Source organism: Miniopterus schreibersii (assembly GCF_964146895.1).
Source record: "Miniopterus schreibersii genome assembly, chromosome: 13".
NCBI lineage: Eukaryota > Metazoa > Chordata > Mammalia > Chiroptera > Miniopteridae > Miniopterus > Miniopterus schreibersii.
Window position 1 is genome coordinate 24000630 of NC_138113.1, and position 19983 is coordinate 24020612.

The window sequence follows — 19983 nt, forward strand, 5'->3', positions numbered from 1 at the left end:
CTGGGGCGGGGGTCCCCGAGGCCCAGCGCCCCCACGGGCTGGGAAGGGGGCGGGGAGCGAGGCGCCCCGGGCGCCGGGACTCCGCGCAGCATTAAAGTGAACGCCGAGGCCGCCGCCCCCGCGGCGGGGGGTTGGCGCCGGGGCGGCCGCGAGCGCTCCGCGTGCGCCTGGCTGCTGTGGCCGCGCTGGCCGCCGGCGCGCCCGGCTCTCCGCAGCCGCGCCACGCCCCCGCGGGGGCGGAGCGCGGGCCCGGGGCGGGTCCGCAGCTGGCGGCGCCAGGGCCCGGGGCGGGGGCTGTGGCCGCAGCTGCAGCAGCGGCGGAGGCAGCAGCGACAGGAGCTGTTGCAGCAGAGGCGGAGGCTGCTTCTGGACGCGTCCGGGCCGCGCAGCCGGAGCCCCAGCCCGGAGGCGCCGGGCGGTGCACCAAGTGCTGCTGCTGCCCCGCCGCCGCCGCCGCCGCCGCCTGGGCCCCCCCCGCCGCCGGAGCCCCGGACGTCGTCCGCGCCCCCAGCGACCCCGCCCGCGTGTGCGCCCCAGCCGGGACGCCGCCCCCGGCCGGGTCTCCACTTCTCGGCCGCGCCTTCCATGACAGCGCCCGCGCGAAGATGGCTGCGAAGGGCGCGCACGGCTCCTACCTGAAGCTGGAGAGCGAGCTGGAGCGCTGCCGCGCCGAGGGCCACTGGGACCGCGTGCCCGAGCTGGCCCGGCAGATGCAGGCGCTGGTCGCGCCCAGCGGCGGGGGCGGCCGGAAGGCCGTCCCGAGCTCCTTATTCGCCTCTCTGGACACCGGTGAGCGAGGGAAGGGGCTGGTTCACAGGCTGGAGCGCGCGAAACGCGCCGCCTCCTCCAGGAAGCGCGCCCCGACTGCCCCCGGCCGGCGACGGCCGGCTTTGGTATTACTCTTGCTGTAGTGCTCGTCCTAGGAGTGCCGCGGTAGTCTGGACGGTTTTTCTGCCTCAGGAGAAAAATCGTACTGGTTGGGTGCTTGGGGGAGAGAAACGTCTTTCGCGCTCTGCCCTTTAGGATTTTGTGGGCAGCTCCATCTGTTGTGAAATGGTGGTACGGGCACGTGTCAGATAGGGCTGGGGCTGGACTCTGCCCCTCCAGCACCCCAACCCTCGCTCTGGTCTTGACACTACTTCGGGTGAGGTCTCCGTGCCGCTCCTTCCCTCCCTCCTCTCCTTCCCCCAGGTCAGGGTGACAGCGGAGCTCCGTGCCCGGCAGACCCAGTCGGAGGGGTCCCTGAGCGCCGGGTGGGTGGCGAAGTGTGGAGGAGGCCTGGAGAGCCGTCTCCCCGCGCGCGGCCAGCGTCGGGACCCTTCCAGCGCGGCAGCCGTGGCCGCAGCAGTAGGGCCGGTTCGGCGGGCTGGGCCCTTCCCGTTCCCGGGTGGGAAAGTACCCTGCTGTGGCAGTGGGGACCCCGCCCCAGCCTCCGGCCTCAGATCCGGTCCCCATGCCTTCAGCCCAGCCTGGAGAGCCCTCGCTCTGAGCCCTGCCTCTGAGCACTTTAGAGCCCTGTGGAAGGAGGGACGTAGACACAGATATTAAGAGTTTTACCAAGTATTTGCCAGTCTAAGAAAAGGTTACATCCACAGCATTTTAAAAATTGGATTATTGTATAATGATGCAAATAAGTAAATAGGATCAAAATATAACAATAAAACATACTAACAAGGAGGGAAAATACTAAATATTGGCAATTCTTTCTTTAAATGTGCTTCAATTTTATTTCAAATAACTTCACATTCACAGAAAAAAAAAGTTTTAAGGACTGCCTATGGAAGGCTCTGTGGAGGAGAAGGAATGATAATAATTGTAATTGTAATAGCTAACACTTATCTAGCACTCACTGTGTGCCAGACATAGTCCTAAGCACTTTAATCAACTCATTAATTCCTCCCAACAATCCCATATTGTTGGGGTTGTTCACCCCACTTACAGATAAAGACACTGGGACACAGAGAAGTTAAGTAACTTGACCATCCAGCTGATAAGTGGTGGAATCAAGATTTGAACCCAGGTTTCTCAGTATATCCTTTTAGCCATTTGCATTGTTACGTCTTATCTCAAAGACGTATAGCACAAAATCCCAGCTTGAAGAGTTGCCAAAATGGATGGGGAGGCAGGGAGGTGATCAGAGCACAACTGTGCATTAGATAGTGGGGCTCAGAGGAAGGGGAGAGGGTTTTAGGAAGTAGCAGAATGTGTACTGACCTCTGTGGGATGGGCAGAGTGTGTCTGCCCAATGAGGAGGAAGGACAGGACACTGAGAGGGGCTAGGTGACAGTGACAGTCAGGTTGAACCTTTGAGATAGGTCTAAACATGGCAGTGAGGGGGAGTCGCCAGAGCTGGTACATATATGGGAGAAGCTGGTGAGCCCCCCTTTTTAGGGCAGAATAGATAAATTGCAGGTTCCCCTCCATCCCTGGTGTGGGATGATGTGATGGGGTAAGTCGGATGAGGGTGGGAATGGAAAGTGACCCATACAGAGGGCATTGGGGCCTAGGAGAGGTATGGGAATCTGAGTCAGATTGGCACTGAAGAGACACACGCTGGGACCAAGATAGGAACCTGGCCGCCTCGAGTCCACACAGAGATATATTTCCTAAGCTATTCTTTAGAGGTCTCAAGGACATTGAATAGTTTATTAATTGATATCCCAGGAAGAAAGGATTTAGAGAGCCACGCAAGTTAAGAAATTGGACCTAATGGATTAAATATCATTAAACAGATGTTTTTCAACTGCAGGACTTATGAGGGCCTTTAATATGCTCACCTGCATGTGATGTAAAAGCCAGGATTAGAGTATAAATACTACATTTCTCAAACTTCCCTTACCATATTCTATGAAGCATTATTGGGAAACACTGGTAGGACATAGTTTATAAATGGTATGGTATATATTTCTTAATATGTCTTTATTGATTTCAGAGAGAAAGGGAGAGGGAGAGAGATATACAGAAACATCAATGATGAGGGTCATTGATTGTCTGCTTCTTGCACGCCCCCTACTGAGGATTGAGTCTGTAACCCGGGCATGTGCCCTGACCGGGAATTGAACCTCGATCTCCTAGATCATAGGTCGATGCTCAACTGCTGAGCCACGCTGGCCAGGCTGTTGTCCCCATTTTAAACACAGGGACACCAAGACTCATAGAGCCTGTACCTAAGCCTGAGTCCCTGCAGCCAAGTCTACTAGTGACAGAGTGGGGTGTATGGAGCCTGGCCTGGCTTCACTGTGGGAACCTATCAGCACAAGGGAGATTGAAGGATAGTGGGAAGTCTCCTCTGACAACTTTTGGGTTTGGTTCTGTGAGTGATTTCTTTTCCCATTGTTAAGTTCAGATACACTAACTATCCCAAAATGCAAGCATGCACACGAGCAAGGAGGAAAACAAGGGACTCCCAAAGCCCATGCATGGAATCGTTTTTGTTTTTGGATTGTCTGCTATTTTGGTCCTCTCTCCACAGGATTCTTGATCAACTGGAGAGATTGAGAGCTTATTTTCTGGGAGTGTGGGGGTGTTGGAGCTGACCCTCCTGCAACCCAGGAGGGAGATTCCTATTTATTTATTTATTTATTTATTTATTTATTTATTTATTTATTTATTTTTTATTGATTTCAGAGAGAGGAAGGAAGAGGGGGAGAGAGGTGGAAACATCAATGATGAGAGAGAGTCATTGATCATCTGTCTCCCGCATGCCCCCTACTGGGATCAAGCCCAAAACCGGGGCATGTGCCCTGACTGGGAACTGAACTGGTAGGGAACCGAACTGGTGACCTCCTGGTTCATGGGTTGACGCTCAACCACTGAGCTATGCCAGCTGGGCCAGGAGGGAGATCCTTAAAGTCCCACCTGACCTATTAGACTCTTACAGTTAGTGACTGGAAGCTTTAACAGTTGTATAATTTGGGAGAGGAGGAAGATACTGAGGGGAGAGCTAAACCCCAATTGAACCCCATTTTACAGACTGACACCCCGAGGCTGTGCTGTACCTGTGGGATCTCCTTCAGAAACAAAATCCCAGAGCATGGATTTCACTGCAGGGGGTAGGAGAGGTGCCATCTGGGAGTGCCTTTTTCTGGTCTGGTGGGAGTGAAGGACCAGGAGATCCTCCCTCACAAGGGGCCCTACCCCTTTTCCTGTCTGGGGAGGCTCTCCCCGCCACCCACCCAGAGGGAAGGTGGTTGCTGCTTTTTGTACATTTACTTTCAAACTCACATCCGGTTTAGCTTTGGTCAGGATGGAGCAGGGGAACCCCAGAGTAAGGCTGTCTGTGGTGGGGTTTGTTCACGTAAAAACAAAAAGCCCATCCAAGTGGTTAAAGAGTATTTCTTAGGGGATGTTTGAGGCAGGTGGCCTCTCACTAGTTTCGGCCTCTTCTCTCCCCATGGTTGGAAGGTCCCAATCCTTTGCAGTCCTGAGAGGTGAGCAGCAGCGGGGACTGCTGTGTCCCCATGTGACCTAGGAGGAAGGGCCTGGTCTGAACTCCAGGCTTGCAGGTTTCCGGATAGCGAATTGGCAGGTTGTGGAGAGGGGAACACCGTCCTACAAATGGGGGTGCGGGGAGGAGGCAGGTGTCCTTGAAATGGGTCTCTGTGACCTGGTACCCTGAGAGAGTCCTGGAGAGGGGTGGGAGCAGAGAGAAAGCTAGCTGCCAGAGGCCTTCCAAACAAGGTGGGTGGGCAGACTGGGTGGCCACTAAGTGGTGGCCTAATTTGGGTCTCTGTCAAGGGCAGGGGATTGGGATGGGCTGCCAGGATCAGTATCCAGGCTCCCAGAGTCTGCCTCACTCTGTCAAGAAGGCCCTCCTAATGGCCCTGGGAGGGGAGAGCTGGAACACTTTACCCAAACCGGGTAGGGAGTTGATTTTGGACATGATGATAAAAAGCAATTGATTCATCTTTAGAGAAGGACAGGAAAGCCTCTATCCACCTAGATTCTTATTTAACAACTGAAAATTTTAGAACTTTTTTTTTTCAATCATCACCCAAGGATTTTTTTCCCATTGCTTTTTCAGAGAGAGTGGAAGGGGGACAGGGAGAGAGGGAGGAGAGAGAGAGAGAGGAAAAAAAAGAAAAAGAAACAAAACATCGATGTGAGAGAGACACATTGACTGGTTGCCTCCCACACACTCCCCGACCGGGTTCGGGGATCGAGCCTGCAGCCAAGGTATGTGCCCTTGGCTGGAATCGAACCTGGGACCCTTCAGTCCACTGTCCGGCCTTGTAACCACTGAGCCAAACCGGCTAGGGCGTGAAAATCTAGAACTTTTAATTGTAAAATATTCTTCAGTTCCATAGACTGGCCAGTTGAGAATAATAGGATGGAAAGAAACGGGGAAAGGAAGAGAAAGAATGGTGCAGGGAGAAGTGCTGAGCAAGGAAGAAAAGAAAGTACATTCCCGACACCGACTGAGTGTCTGCTGCAGGAGACGGAGCCTGAGTGGGGGATGCGGAGGGGCAGCATGGCTCTGGAGAAGGACCTGGGGTGTTAGTTTACAAAATCATCGCAAAATCTTTCACGTATGACAGTGAGAACAACTCTTATCCCTGTCCTTGGAATTACTGTTAGCTTTTTTAAAAAATATATTATTTTGTTGATTTTAGAGGAGGGAAGGGAGAAGGAGAGGGGGAGAGAGAAACGTTGATTGGCTACTTCCGGCAGGTACCCTGATTGGGGATCAAACCAGCGGTGTTTCCATGCGCAGGATGATGCTTAACCAACTGAGCCACACCAGCCAGGGCACTGTTAGCTTTTCACCAGCTGTTTACAGCTCTCAGACTGTTTTTTATTTCTAAAGTACGCGAAGCTTTGCTCTGCATGGGATGCAAGGGAGACAGACTATTCTTCTGCTGTGTCTTGTTATAGGCTGTGACCATAACAATATTGCATATATATATATTTTTAAGTATACCTTTTTTGTTGTTTAAAATATTACAAATGTCCCTTTTTCTCCCCAATGACCCATTCCACCCCATCCCATCCCCCTCCCCAGTCCCTCTCCCCACCATTGTCCGTGTCCTTGGGTTGTGCATATATAAATATACCTTTTATTGATTTCAGAGAGAGGAAGGGAGAAGGGGAGAGATAGAAACATCAATGATGAGAGAGTCACTGATCAGGTGCCTCCTGCATGCCCCCAACTGGGAATCGAGCTGCAACCTTGGCATGTGCCCTGACCAGGAATCGAACCATGATTTCTTGGATCCTAGGTCGATGCTCAACCGCTGAGCCATGCCCAGCCGTGCAATATTGCATATTTTTATTATAATCTATAAAATGGGAACAATATCTACCTTTTAGGGCTGTGCTGATTAAATGATATTATGTAATAAAGTACCTGGCAATCAGTAGGCCCTCAACAAATATTAGTCTCCCTTTCTCATTATAAGATGAAGGGTTTAGCTAAAGAATATATATGCATAGTCCATGAACACAATAGTGTGGAGAGGGCCAAGGAAGGGGGGCCGGGGGCTGGGTGGAGGTGGGCAAAGGGGGGAATAGGGAACATCTGCAATAGTGTCAACAATAGAACATTTAAAATTTCTTAAAGGTTCTCTTGTGGTTTAGAGCAGTGCTTCTCAAACGATCTGTGAAGGATCAGTTTTATGTTTTTAAATTCCCAATCTGATGTGCTCTGATACTTTCAAAAGATACACAGACTTTTACCCCCCAATTTTGTATTATTTGATTCAACAGATTCAAATACATTCTGTCATGTTATCATCAACCTTTGTAAACGTGTATTCTAAATTTCTGCATTTACCTCCAGGGATTGGGTCATAAACACAGACCTACCTGTTCCAGTCCACGAACCACACACTTTGAGCAGCAAGTGTTCAGAGGACACTCCCATTATTTTGAGGAGCAGTGCGTGCCCTGGGGAGTTTTTCAAGATTGAGGGTTGCCTAGAAGGAAGCTGGTTTCTCCAGGCCCCGAAAGAAAGAGCCAATGAACCACGCAGAGCTCTGGGCCCGGCAGTTGGGTGGCAGAGGCAGGGCCAGGTGGCCAGATGGCTCTGCTGCTGCGAACTGGGTGGGGAGCTAGCTGTGCTGAGCAGGGCCTTGAGCACTCGCAGGAGGGCTGGCACCAGCCTCAGGGGAGGAGCTTGGGGAGGGCCTGTTTCCTGCAAAGAGCAGGTCCCTAACCCCACCCCTGGTTTTACCGAGGAAAAACCAGTGAGGAGGAGAGCAGTTTGCCTAGAGGCCCCCATCTCAGGACTGCTGCTCAGACACCCACTGCTAAGCATCCCACCCCTCCTGGCTGAGATTTGGAAATGAAGAAAGGTGCCTTTCATTCTGGGGTTGATTTAAACTTTTATTTGTGACTAGGTAATATATCCACATGGGCCAACCCTCCAAAAGTACCCACTGTAAAGAGTGAAAAGCCTCCCTCTCTTTCCCCGTAAACCAGCAAGGTTATCAGATGGTTGTGTATCCTTTCACATATTTTTATGCTTGCATAAACACACAGTGGCCCATTAATTTAATTTGAAGGTAGTTTAGCACATACTGAGCTTTTTTATTCCTTTTTATAGCAGCGTGGTGTCCCTTTTTATGGATATACCATTCTTTAATCAGCCTCCTGTTGATGGACATACAGGTTGTCTCTAATTTTCTGCTATTACAGGTAATGCTACAGTAATGACTTTATAAGGACATCTGTAGGAGCAAAATTGCTGAGTCAGTGGGAAAGTACAAAAATAATTTTGATATATGTGCTAAATTGCCCTTTATAGAGGTCCTACCAACTTCTATTCTACCAGTGATGGATGATAGTTTGAATTAGGTACTTGTCAGACCATTTCCTACAAATGTTAATTTTAGAAATCATGAGGTAGGTATAGCAAAGGGCCCACTAAAAGGCTGTGGCATCCTCAGAGGAAAAATCTGTGACCGTCCTCTGGGATCTGGGCTTTTAGGATGCTCTCTGCATGGAATCTTCCTTATGGATGGAGAGTCTTCTTCAGAGGCATGCAATTTGGGACCGGTGGCTTTGAGTTGTGAGCAAACTGCAGTGGTCCTGAGAGTGAGGAGTTAGTGGCATCCCTGGGTAGGTCTGACAGCACCTTTGTGGCAGGAGAAGGAGCTCTGTGAAGAGACGGGACCAGGCACACATTCCTAGAGACGTTGTGGATTGGCACATCACTCCCTGATCCTCATGGCTTCCTCCTGGAGTAGTGGAGAGGATCCAATTCACTTGGCGGCTATTTACTGGCACCTATATCGAGTGGTGGGCCTGGTCCTCACCCTGGTTGAAGGGGAAGGGCAATGAGCCAGTCACATCAAGCACAGCCACCCGAGGCCATCATGAAAGCACACTTGACCTATGGCCCTGCACACTGAACACCTGAATCCCACCCCCACCTGAGTCACTTTTGCTGTAGGTAGCTGGAATATGGTGGTCACAGAATTGGAGTTTTCAGTGTGGTGGGGGAGGCAGCAAATTAAACAAAGCAAGATAAACTCGCCTGCCAGGTGGTGAGGTCTGCAGATAAGCTACCATGTGAGAGAACTCCAGGCAGTGCCAGTACTAAACCTGTTCAGGGATTTGCCTTGCTGCGCAAGTAAATCTGCTTCCCACCTCAGCTCTCCACTTGGTTGCTAGGTTCTCCTTGGGTCATGTTAAATAAAATACCTTTAAAATGGAAAAAGCCAAATGTGGTTACATGGAAATTAGGAGCACATGAAAATGCATTATTAAACTGCTTCATATCATTTTCTTCTCTGGTTGTTTGGAGAAATTCCTTCTTGGTTTAAGAACTTATTACCCACAATGGGTCATGAGTGTGACTTTGTCATTTTAATTCTGAAATTCTGGCAATTTGTCCCAACTCCTAGAAACTCTGCCTCCCCAACCACTAAACTACAGAAAATAAACCCAAAGGGGCGATTTATGCTGGTACAATGGTAGAATGTCTGTTTTTGTTGTTGTTATTTAAAGGCTGTTTAAGTTTATGGAAACAGTGTCTTTATTGATTTTTTTCAGACCTGGGACATTTATGTGCTGGGATGGGTCTGTTGGGTTGGAACAGGGACTTGTCCCAGTTTGCACATTTGCCACATTCAGGGGATCACTGCCCTGTTTTGCAGATGACTTTGGAAAATTGCTCCTGGCCGAGGCCCTCCTGGAGCAGTGTTTGAAAGAGAACAGTGCCCAGATAAAAGACTCCATCCCTTTGCTGGAGAAGAATGAGCCGAAGATGAATGAAGCCAGAAACTATCTGAGTAGTATCCTCAACCATGGGAAGCTGTCAGTAAGTTGTCAGCCCCTCAAGCCTGGGGTCCCCTTTCCTCTCCTGCCTCCTGTCTGCTCTCAACCTCCCTGAGTCATTCGGTCAGCTGAGCAGCATGTGTCTCCTAGGGTTGGCCTTGTGCTGTTCAGTACAGTTGCCACTAGCCACATGTGCACTTGAAATGAGGCTAATCCAAATTGAGTTGTGCTATAAGTGTAAAACATATACTGGTTTTGGAAGACTTAGTACAAAACAAAGAATGTCAAAGATCATTAATTCTTTACATTGATTACATGTTCAGATGATAGGATAAATTGGGTTAAATAAAATTATTAAAATTAATTTTACCTTTTTTAATGTGACTAGAAAATTTAAATTACACATATGGCTCAGGTGATATTTCTATTAGATTTCATTAGACTGGCATGTGCCCAGTCCTGTGTGCTCTTTGGCAGTCTTGAGAAATAAAACTTTAGTGAGACTAAGATCTAGTTGGAAACAGGCAAACATATAGAACTGGCTAGTGACGGAAGAGCTCGATAACAGGGCAAGCCAGTTTAAGTCCAAGTGCACTTATTGAGCACCTACTGTATATAAGGCACTAAGGGCAGGTATAGAGGGAAATAGAGTCACAGCTTTCTCTAGATCTTTACTACTCAAAGCATGGTCCACCCACCTGTAGATTGGGCATGATATGGAAGCTGGTTAGGAATGCAAAATCTGAATTAGAATCTGTAATTAACATGCTCTCTGGGTGATTTATTGCACATTAGAGTTTGAGACTGTTCTAGATTACAGTGTATGCCAAGCTATAGTGGAGGTATTGGTATGTTATTAGAGACCCAAAGAAGATATAATTTTTCAAGACATGTTTTAAAGTAATATATTTATTGACCTAAACATTTGATTGCAACCTACTGTGTGCAAGGCATTGTGTTATATAATTTGAGGGCAATCAAGATGGGTTCAGCATGGACTCTGTCCTCTAGGAAGTTGCAGATCTACTGGGAAGATAAGTCCTATCAACACATTGTCCAGTGTGGACTCTGACACATGTCATAGGCACATACAGAGGCAAGTCTGAGGGGAACGCTCCTTGGGATGGGGTAGGAGTCATCTGGGGGATGGTAGTACTAGAATTGGACCCTGGGGGAAGGGCTGGACCTTGAAGGGGGAGGGAGATAGACATACAGAGATAGGACAGAGCATTCCAAGCTAAGGAAGCAGTGTGTAATCTAAGGGTTCTTCTTACAAGAATTTCATTACACTATGTCATTTCATAAGAGTAAAAGGGAATGGTGGGTAATTAGGTTATATAAGTACACTGGGGCCAGAGAATGGGGACTAGAATGCCACACCAAGAAGCATCGGCTTTTTCCTTAAGCAGTGCAGGGAGAGTGTACTGGGAGTTTAAGGTTACTGCCTTTAGGCTCATTGCTGTGATGGGATTATTATAGCTCTGGGAGATTTTGAATTGGATTTAAAATAGCTGCTTGACCCTGAGGATGTTCCCCGACCTCTTGGGCCCTCCAGTTCCCCATCTGCCAGTCAAAAGAGTTGGACTTGATTGGTGGGTCCTAAGCTTTTCCCACTAAGAACCCTTTTAATTTTTTTCTTTTTAGTAAACATCAAATATTTAAAAATTGTTTTTAAAATAAAGATGACTTTGGCTTATTGTAAAAAATTTACTACATAAAAAAGTAGTTTGAGTAATAAATAAAAGTCCTTGTTTGCCACGCCCATTCCCATCCCCAGAGTTGAGCACTAGTCACCATTGGGCATGTGTCCCACACTCCTTTCTCTGTGTTAACAAACACTCACACATGCTTATAAAGCTTTCTTTTCTTATTAGAATCATAGGATACATATTTGACAAGTTGCTCTTTTGCACTGAGAACTTTCACTTGGAGCTTTCTCCATGCCGATGCCCCTTTCTTTGTATTGGCCAAATAGTATACACATGTATTGTGAAAACCGTTTTTTCTACCACATCACATTTATTAAATGCAAATTTTACCATGCTTTATTCATCAAAGGCATACACGGGCACCAATAACATTGAGAAATTCCCTGTTATCCAGGCCAAAGCCCAAAACTTAACATTGATCCGGCAAAATAAAATATTAAAAGTAGTTTATGGGATTCTCTTGTTTTACCCCAAAGGCTGGGGTGTGGTTGGGGAGGGGGTGATTTTTCTTGGCAGCAGAGGAAATCCCAGTTGGATTCCCATGTGTCCTGAGTAACTGTGATGGGACAAAGAGAGGAGAGAGGTGGGTCCTGAGGCACCTCCTTAGGATAGTTTGAAATCTACTCTCAGTGACCTCTAAGATTCTGCCCAGCTCAGTCTTGTGGAGGTGGGTGAAAATGAACCTTTGTCATAACTTGTTATGCACTGAGCACCTGGCATTGCACCATTTCATGAGTGCCTCATAGTAACCCTCTCAATGGATTTCGTAGTATCCCCATTTACCAGGAGAAGAAACTGAGACCCAGGAGAGGTTAGTCACTTGGCCAAGGATCACAGTGGTAGGTCCAAGACTTGAACACAGGCCTATTTGTCTCCATATCCCAGGTTCTCATGTTCTCTGTTCCTTCTCAGTGCTGTGTCCCTAAGTCCTTGAGTAGAGATAAAACAATGACATGAGAGACTCGGATTAATGTCGGTGATGATGGTGACACTGGCTTTTACGGGCCTATTTTGCCTCTGTGAAGTATTTCCTCATCTGTTCTCTCCTCTTACCTGGGTATTCACATGTCGTCAGTCTTCGCTTTTTATTGACAGAGACATCGAGGCACAAAGACTAGGTGACAGGTCTGCTCCACAGCAGAGGGACTATTCCCCAGACGAGTGACTTCCTGCATAACGTCCTTTCACTGGGCCAGGGCTCTGTGGTTCCCTGACTATTGGATATCGACAGGCCAAGAACATTTCAGATTCAAATGCACGGGTCCCACGGAGTGTAGCCAACTTTAAAATCTGCCAAATATGGACATTAAAAAAATAGCAGCAAAACTGTACCACTTTCTATTACCATCACTCCATAAAAGAAAGTGCATCTTAACACCAAAAGGCAAGACACATATACTTTCAGAGTTAAGAGCAGCTTTTTAAATAGTATAAATTCAGCTTTATGAAACATTCACCACATTGTCCTTAATTTGTCCCCAGCTAGGTGGAAGTTCTTGTAAACTGTCATTGGTCCACCAGGAACCACTGAGCTCTGCCCTATTATCACACCCTGAAACTTGTCCTTCTGAGCTTAGCTGCCCTTTATCCCCTTTACGGTAGAACAGAGTAGTAATTATTCATGCTCTGTGTTTATCCTGCTTCTTTCTAAAGAAAAGTTAAAACCTCTTTTCTGGACTTTGCCCTATTAATGCTCTTGGCATTGCTGTGATGGGAGGTGAGGGATGGGTGTTAGGATCTCGCCCTCACAATGGGAAAACAAGGCCGAGCAGGGAGGAAATGTGCCCGTGGCTTGAGACGAGTGGAAAGAATAGCAGAGATGTTGCCCATCTTGGAGGGACCGTGGACTGCATGCCCCTGGGGATATGAAATCTATGGCCCCGGCCCAGGGAGTGGGTAGCCTACTGGGGAGACTAGCAAATGCCCTTGAAAAATTCAGCCTTTGAGAGTTAATCAGTCGTCAGCAGGTTAGGCTTGCAGGAGCTGATAGGTCCATTGGTAGAAGCATTGCAGGAATTCAGCAGAAGGGAGCTCCCTGGTAGTCAGGGAGGCTTCTAGGAGGAGGTGGGCTTGAGCAAGGCCCCAAAGGATGGAAGAAGATCTGGATATCTTGAGGGAAAGGGGAGACTGTTCCAGATAGGGGCCTGTGTGAGCAAAAGCAAAGGTAGAATGGGTATTTACAAAAACCAAGAAGACCAGCGAGGAAGGAGAATTTAGCTGTGCCATGCTCCATTTCTCTTAGCTGGCTTCTGAGAGGACAGGAGATGGTGGGGAGTGGTGGAGGCTTCCCCTGGGGTCTGTCACATGTACCCCAGAGTCTGATCTCCCCACAGGGAGTCAGGGGCAGCACCTTCTTGTGATGACAGTCTGGGATGGGGACCAGTGCTTCATCTCCAGAGAGCTCTGGAGAGAATCAATGCTGTGTGGTGGGGACAGTGCCTAGCATAAGGGGTGGTGGGCCTGCTGAGCACAGAAATGGAGACAGCAGACTAGAGCAAGTAGTCCCAAAATGTGGGAGATCTTGAAACCAGGCTGGGCCCACATCCAAGGCCATAACTCTCAGGCAGGGCCAACCAGACCTCCTCGAGGCCTGAGAGTCCTTGTATGGGGTGGAGATTTAGGCATAAGCAGCACTTGAAAAAGTAGGGCAGAGAGAACAGGTTTGAATTCAGACACTTGATTGTGACTTTTATTACCTACTTCTGATAAGATGGGACAGTAGCCCAGCAGGCCTCTGCTCTCCTCCTCTCTTCTGGCCCACAAAGGTCCTGCTGCATGGGGTCTTCAGCTTGAGGCCTGTCACCTGCATGGGCTCTTTCCAAGGCCTTTTACCTAATTGTATATTTGTGTGTGTTTATGCACCCCCAAGTTATATTGGGCCCCACAAAACTGGGCTGGGTCCCTGACTCCTCACTTGCATTGAGAACAAGTGCCTGAACTCCTGAGAGCCAACCTTGGGCTGAAGCTTCCAGGGGCTACAGGAGAGAAGATGGGGCCCAGTCTGCAGGTTGCCTGCAGTGTAGCTGGGTGCATAAGACACACAGGTGAAACAGTGACTCCTATAAGAATTTTAGTAAGAATGTAAGAATTTCAATAAGTAGGCCACGGACTGCAGGTATGGGGAGAAGAGAGCCCCCGCCTCCCAGCATGTGCTCAAAGTCCAGGGAAGGCTTTTGCAGGAGGAGGTTTCTGAGCAGGGTCTTAAGCAAATTATCATGGCTCAGTGAGAGGGTGTTCCTTCTATCTGGTGGGGGTGGGGCAGGGACTTTGGGGCAGGAGCCTGCTGATGTGGTCCTTGTCCTTTCAGCCACAGTACATGTGCGAGGCCATGCTGATCCTGGGCAAGCTGCATTACGTGGAGGGCTCCTACCGGGATGCCATCAGCATGTATGCGCGGGCCGGGATCGATGACATGTCTGTGGAGAACAAGCCCCTTTATCAGATGCGGCTGCTGGCAGAGGCCCTTGTCATCAAAGGTAGGTGTGGGCACTGGCTGGGGCTCCCCACTCCCATGCCCAGCTCATTACACTCAGGCTTCCCTGTGCTGGGAGCAGGCGGCAGTTGTAGGGCAGCAGATGCTGGGTTGAGGGTGAGCCTGCTGGGCCAGTATCCAAGATATGTCACCCCAGGCGCTGACCAGCCAGGTGGACACCAGTGGTAACCGGGCATTCTGGCTGATGGCGGGCACCAGGCTGGGTGTCAGAAGACTCAGGTTCTCACCCTGGCTCTGTTGACAACTGGCCACCCACTGTGTGCCTCTGCGAAAATTACCTCTTCACCTCTCTTAGCTGCAGTTGACTCATTTCTAAGACAGGGTTGTAATGCCTGCCCTCTAAGGGTTACCATGACCAAGAGGAATCAGTTGCGTAACCAGGTTGAGAAAGGCTTAGAAAATGTACCATCCCTTTGGCAGGTGGGTGCTGTGGCTGACAGTGACTGCAAATTGGGTGTTTGATGGTCTAGAGCAGTCTGTCACTTCTCAGGTATTTGTTGGGTACCGACTGCGAGTGGCCCAGGGAGGCGGTGCCAGGATCCAGTGATGGGTAGGTCAGAACCAGGTCCCGGGGTGAGGGGTCTCTGGTGGAGACCAGGCACACAGCGTCAGTGATGTGGGAATTTCATGATATAGGGGCTGTGGATGGCCCAATTGTTAATAGTGCCATTGACCTGGACCCTGAAGGTGTTTCCTGTTAGTAAAAGCTCTGCCCCAAACTTTGTGCTTCAGGCTCCTTCTTCCCTCCATCCAAAAGTGCTGGGATCGTAGAGCCTGAGGCGTGGCCCTGGGTGGCAGTGAGGTTCCTGGAGCCCTTCTGCCCAGGAATCTTGAATATTTGATCACCTCCCTATTTCAGCACAAACCAACCCCCAGAGAAAAGTGTAGCAACGTGTGTGGCCCTATGGGGATTTGGTGTCTGGCATTGGTAGACTATTTGTCACCTTCTTTCCATCATATAGAGGGACTTTCTCCAGCTTATATATATGAGAAAACTGAGGCCCAGAGATGATACGTACGTTGTACAAAGTTACCTGGAGATTTGAGGTGGAGCCAGGACAGGAACCTCCACTCTCTGACATTGGCCTTGGAATAAGAGTCCCTCACCCCCATTCCTGTCTCCTTTGGATCCTGGGGAATCGACGGTGACATCTGTGCAGGGCACAGCCTCCTTGTCCCTGGCTGGTGGGGCTTCTTAATGGCTGTCCACTGCTGGGGCCCTGGATCCCTTTCCCCATTGAGAGACTGTTCACGCCATCCCAGGAAATCTGCCGAGAATGTCACCCTGGACAGACCGAGCACCAGCCTGCGGGAGGGCAAGTGCCCATCTGGGGTGGTCCAGCCTGTGGGCTCTTCTCCCTTTGCTCTCTTGCCCCCTTCTCTGGGCCCCTGGCACAGGCCGGTCTTGGGGGTGATCTTCATTTGGCGTTTGGGTCCTTCGGGCCTCTTGGAAACCACCTCTGCCACAGACTTCCCAAATCTAACACCTTTCCTTGGGGGTCCTTTCCAGCACTTTTTTTCCTGTAGAACTGGCTCGGTGCCTACTGCTCCCTGTCTCCTGCTCTCTACTCTTTCCAGCACGCCTCCAGCTTCTTGGTGGTCAGAGGTCCTGCAGGGGAGGTAAGGAGCCGGGCACCGCGGCGTGGGCTGCTCGGTCGTGGGCTGTGCCAGCTCCCCGTCCCTCACTGACTGCACGTGGCCTCCCACTTGCCTGCCTCCTCTCTGCTTGTCCTCCCTGTCCTGTTGCAGTGACTGTGCCTGCTGCTTGGCATGCTGAGGTTCATCTGACCCTGCGTGTGCTCGAGACCATGCACGTGGCCTCCAGAGTATGCATGATGTTGATTTTCCTAGGTTTGGGGGGACCCAGTGGATCTCCCCATGCAGAGATTAGGAGACGGGGATGGCTGGTCATTGGTCCTAACTCCATTTATGAGCAAGGGGTTTTTATTCAATTCGGGCTGCCAAAACCATAGGCAGGGTGGCTTAAACAATAGGACTTTATTTCTCATAGTTCTGGAGGCTGGGAAGTTCAAGATCCAGGTACCAGCAGCGTCAGTGTCTGATGAGGGCTGTCTCCTTCGGTTGCAGATGGCCACCTACTCACTGTGTTCTCACATGGCCTTTCCTCCAAGTGTGTGCATGAAGAGATCCCTCTCTCTCCCTCTTCTAATAAAGCCACAAATCCCATCATGAGGTCCCCACCCTCATGACCTCATCTAATCCTCATCACCTCCCAAAGGCACCATCTCCAAATAGCAATTCATTGGGGGTTAGGGCTATGATTATGAATTTTGGGGGAGACACAAACATTCAGTCCATAGAAAGGATAGTGGCAGCAGGAGGCCATAGTGCCCCCAGGATAACAACAGTTCCTAAGCCCTCATTCTGTGCCAGGTATGCCCTCATTGAATCCACACAGGCCCCTTGCCCCCAAGCTGCGTCTGGTTGTCTAGCAGCATGTGAGAACCACAGCAGGGGGGCTGGGGAGGTCCTGGGGGATTAGGCCTTTCCCAGGCTCTCGCCTGATAGGGGCTGGCCTTTCTGCCTCCTCTGGCACTGCCTGCAGCAGGAACAGAGAATGTCCAACCCTGATCATCTGACTTGACCCTCACCTACCTTGAATTGTTGTCCAAAGGGAAAAAGGGATCCTTAGCAAAGCTGTCATTCAGGAGGCTACCAGGAGTAAAGCTTGCCCCCTTTTGTAGGCCTTACTGTGAGCCCAAAAAAGTATCCAACATAGGCTAATATCCTGGAATGTTCCACCAGATGTCCTAAAGCTCCAGCCTCCATGGCCCAAGGTCTCACCTCAAGACAAAAGAGGCTGCATTTTAACTGCTGTTGCTGCTGTGTATCTGGAATTCTAGTTTCTTAGCTGGGAGATGGCAAAATCCTTACTGCCGTACCTGACCTCCACTCAGCCAGTCCTTTACTTCAGGAATGGTCCACTCTGACATCATGCTTCTGGGATCAGTTTCTATATAGCCAGACTTACGGTTCTGATGACAAAAATGCAACTCTAACTATCTGGAAAAGCAACACCCAAAAGGGGGTGAGACTAGGAATTTATAGGCTCATGTAACTATTAAGTTGAGGCCGGTGGCATCAGGCATAGCTGGATCCAGTAGCTCTGTGTGTTAAGGTCTCTCAGCATCTCCAGGTTTACATGGTCCTGCAACACAGCACTCACTGCCTGAGAAAGAGTGCCCCGGGGTCATTCCCATTGACCTAGCTTGGTCTCATGCCTACCCAGGCACCAGTTACAGTGATCAGCGCGTAGGTTGCTGGGGTGACGCAGGGGTGGGATTTCCCTACCTGAATCTTGTGGACTGAGTTGGAGGAATGGTGCCCTCTAGGAAAATCAAGGTGCTGATACCAAAGTAGGTGAAAGGTGCAGAGGGCAGAACCTCAGAGCTGAGGCAGAACTGACTCACCTCAGGTTACACCAGTAGTAACCAGGTCAGAATTTGACTTGGCGCTCTCTGGCTTTGGGGCCCGTCCAAGGAGTACAGGTTTGATTGGACTGCTGTGTTCCAGAGAGGGAAGTGAGTGAGACCCAGCTAGTATGCAGCCTTCCTGGGCGAGCTGGGAGGTGAGCCCGAACTTGAGGAATTACCTGCAGAGGAGTGGGAGACATGCTTTCCAGGTAGAGTCCAGAGGGAAATGGAGGTAACGTTTAAAAGGGGGTATAGTCACACCTTCTTGGAGCTAAGAGGGGGTGCATGTAGGAGGGAGTGGGAAATAAGGGGCCATTGAAAGTCTGGCAGTAAGGCTCAGGGTGTCCCTTTATGCTGGTGTTCTAGAACTTTGGGCTCAGGGAGCCTCACCATGACTGGTGTGGCGCAGTCTGTCATGCTTAAAATCGGGCTCACCTGTTGGTCAGCGCTGTCTGGGTCTGTCCAGGCAGGTGGGTCTGGGCCCTAGACCCTAGGACGAGACCTTTGTGGATCCAGGGTTACATGCTGCCCTCTTTTCTGCTCATCTGAGCCCTAAGGGGCATTCCCAGCTTTGATGGACATGCAGGATGCTTCAGGTCCTGCACTTTTGACATCTCAGACCTTTCCTAGTTCATCCCCCCAAAGCCGCAGTGCCATTGTCCACCTCTCAGAGGCCTGTTCTGTGACGAAAGGCTTCTTTCTCTCCTCAAGCCTTCTTGTGTCGCTTCCATTTCTGGAGCTAACTTAGTGTGGTAGTGATGTAGGGAATGACGCCCTGCCCTGAGTGTAGCTTGGGGCTCGCTGTGGCCCCACAAATGAGGTGTGAACCCTTTGAAAACTAATGTGCCCTGTGTTTCCGCCTAGCCAACCCCTTTTCCCCTCGCTCACAGCCCTGCGCAGGGAGGCCACAGTCCATGCTCTGGGCAGGCTTGCCTGCTGGCTGAGCACTAAATGGTTGGCTTGGCTATGGAGAAAAATGGCCCATTCACCCAAAATAGTGCAGTGAGATGCTAAATTGTGAAGGTGCCGTGGAAAGTAAAAATGTAAAAAACACTAAGCAGCTGTGAGAATTATGATCTGCAAGTTCTCTTCTCGCCCCTCAAGATCTGCTGTTTCTCTTTTTCAGTTATCTTTCAGTCAGTGCACCCCCAGCTATTCTGCTCTTACCTGGGATTTTGTGGCTTATTAAAACTTTTAAAAATAAAAGAAAGAACACCAGCCATGCTTAGGACAGGTTATGGTGACAGATTTGGTCCTGTGTTTTTTTTTTTAGTCCTGGTATGGAAGGAATTAGCTGTCTATTTTGGTTTCCTTCTCAAAGGGGCATGGGTGGTTTGCCTTACGGGGAAGCAGGTCAGCACTTTTGGTTCTGCGGCCCTGGCTCTGGACTGAATGGAGAGGCATGAGCAGGCTGATGTTGGGGCATCTTGGAAGGAGGCAGGTGTATTAATTGTGTGCACACCAAGTCTTCGTTGAGTGCCTTCCTGGGCTGCAGGATACAAAACAGGGCAACATGGTAAACAGGATCCCAGGAGGGACACCATGGGGTTGGAAGGGAGGAAGTTGGTGTGTTCTCCCCTCACCTTCTGCTGGCAGCCCTTTCCTCCGTTGTGGGGGACCACCCCAGAGAGTAGTCGGTTGGGATGTAGAGTGTGGGCAGGGCTTTTGAGAAACCAGCTTCAACACTAGGATAGACGGCTATAACTAACTCAACCATTAGATAGGCAGGGGCTGGCCAGAAGCCTGAGATTTGGGAACCCCTGAGTAACCTAAGGGTAAGGAAGGATACCTGGAGTCTGGGCTGAGAGAACAGACAGAATTGAAGCCAGATGACCTGAATCTAGTCTGGACTCTGCCACTTTTAGCTGAGTGGTGTTGGAAGGAATCTCTTCTCCCTGAATTAGATTGTTCATGTGTCGTTCTAGGGAAGAGCTAAACGCCTCCCTGAGAGGTCATTGTGAGCATCACTTGCCAATGTTTTCTGAGAGCAAACGTTCTGCTCTTTATAATAGCATCTAATTTAATTTTCACGGCCACCTTATGAGGTAGGTATTGCTAATATGTAATCTCATTTTGTGTTTGAGGAAACTTCGACCTCTGTAAATACTTTGAGGTATATCCTTCCAGT

General features: G+C 49.7%; 1 protein-coding gene across 2 annotated transcripts in view; it reads left to right on the forward strand.

Moving 5' to 3' along the window:
- The first annotated feature begins 293 nt into the window (after positions 1-293).
- TTC7A (tetratricopeptide repeat domain 7A) overlaps positions 294-19983 on the forward strand; it is a 107005-nt gene continuing 87315 nt past the window's right edge. The window contains exons 1-4 of one of the 2 annotated variants that reach the window (XM_081156666.1): positions 294-789; positions 9099-9262; positions 14236-14404; positions 16000-16041. In XM_081156666.1, coding sequence (XP_081012792.1) covers positions 606-789; positions 9099-9262; positions 14236-14404; positions 16000-16041 — 559 coding nt within the window. In that variant the 5' untranslated portion in view covers positions 294-605. The remainder of the gene's footprint in view (positions 790-9098; positions 9263-14235; positions 14405-15999; positions 16042-19983) is intronic. The other variant, XM_081156667.1, reaches the window with a different exon arrangement.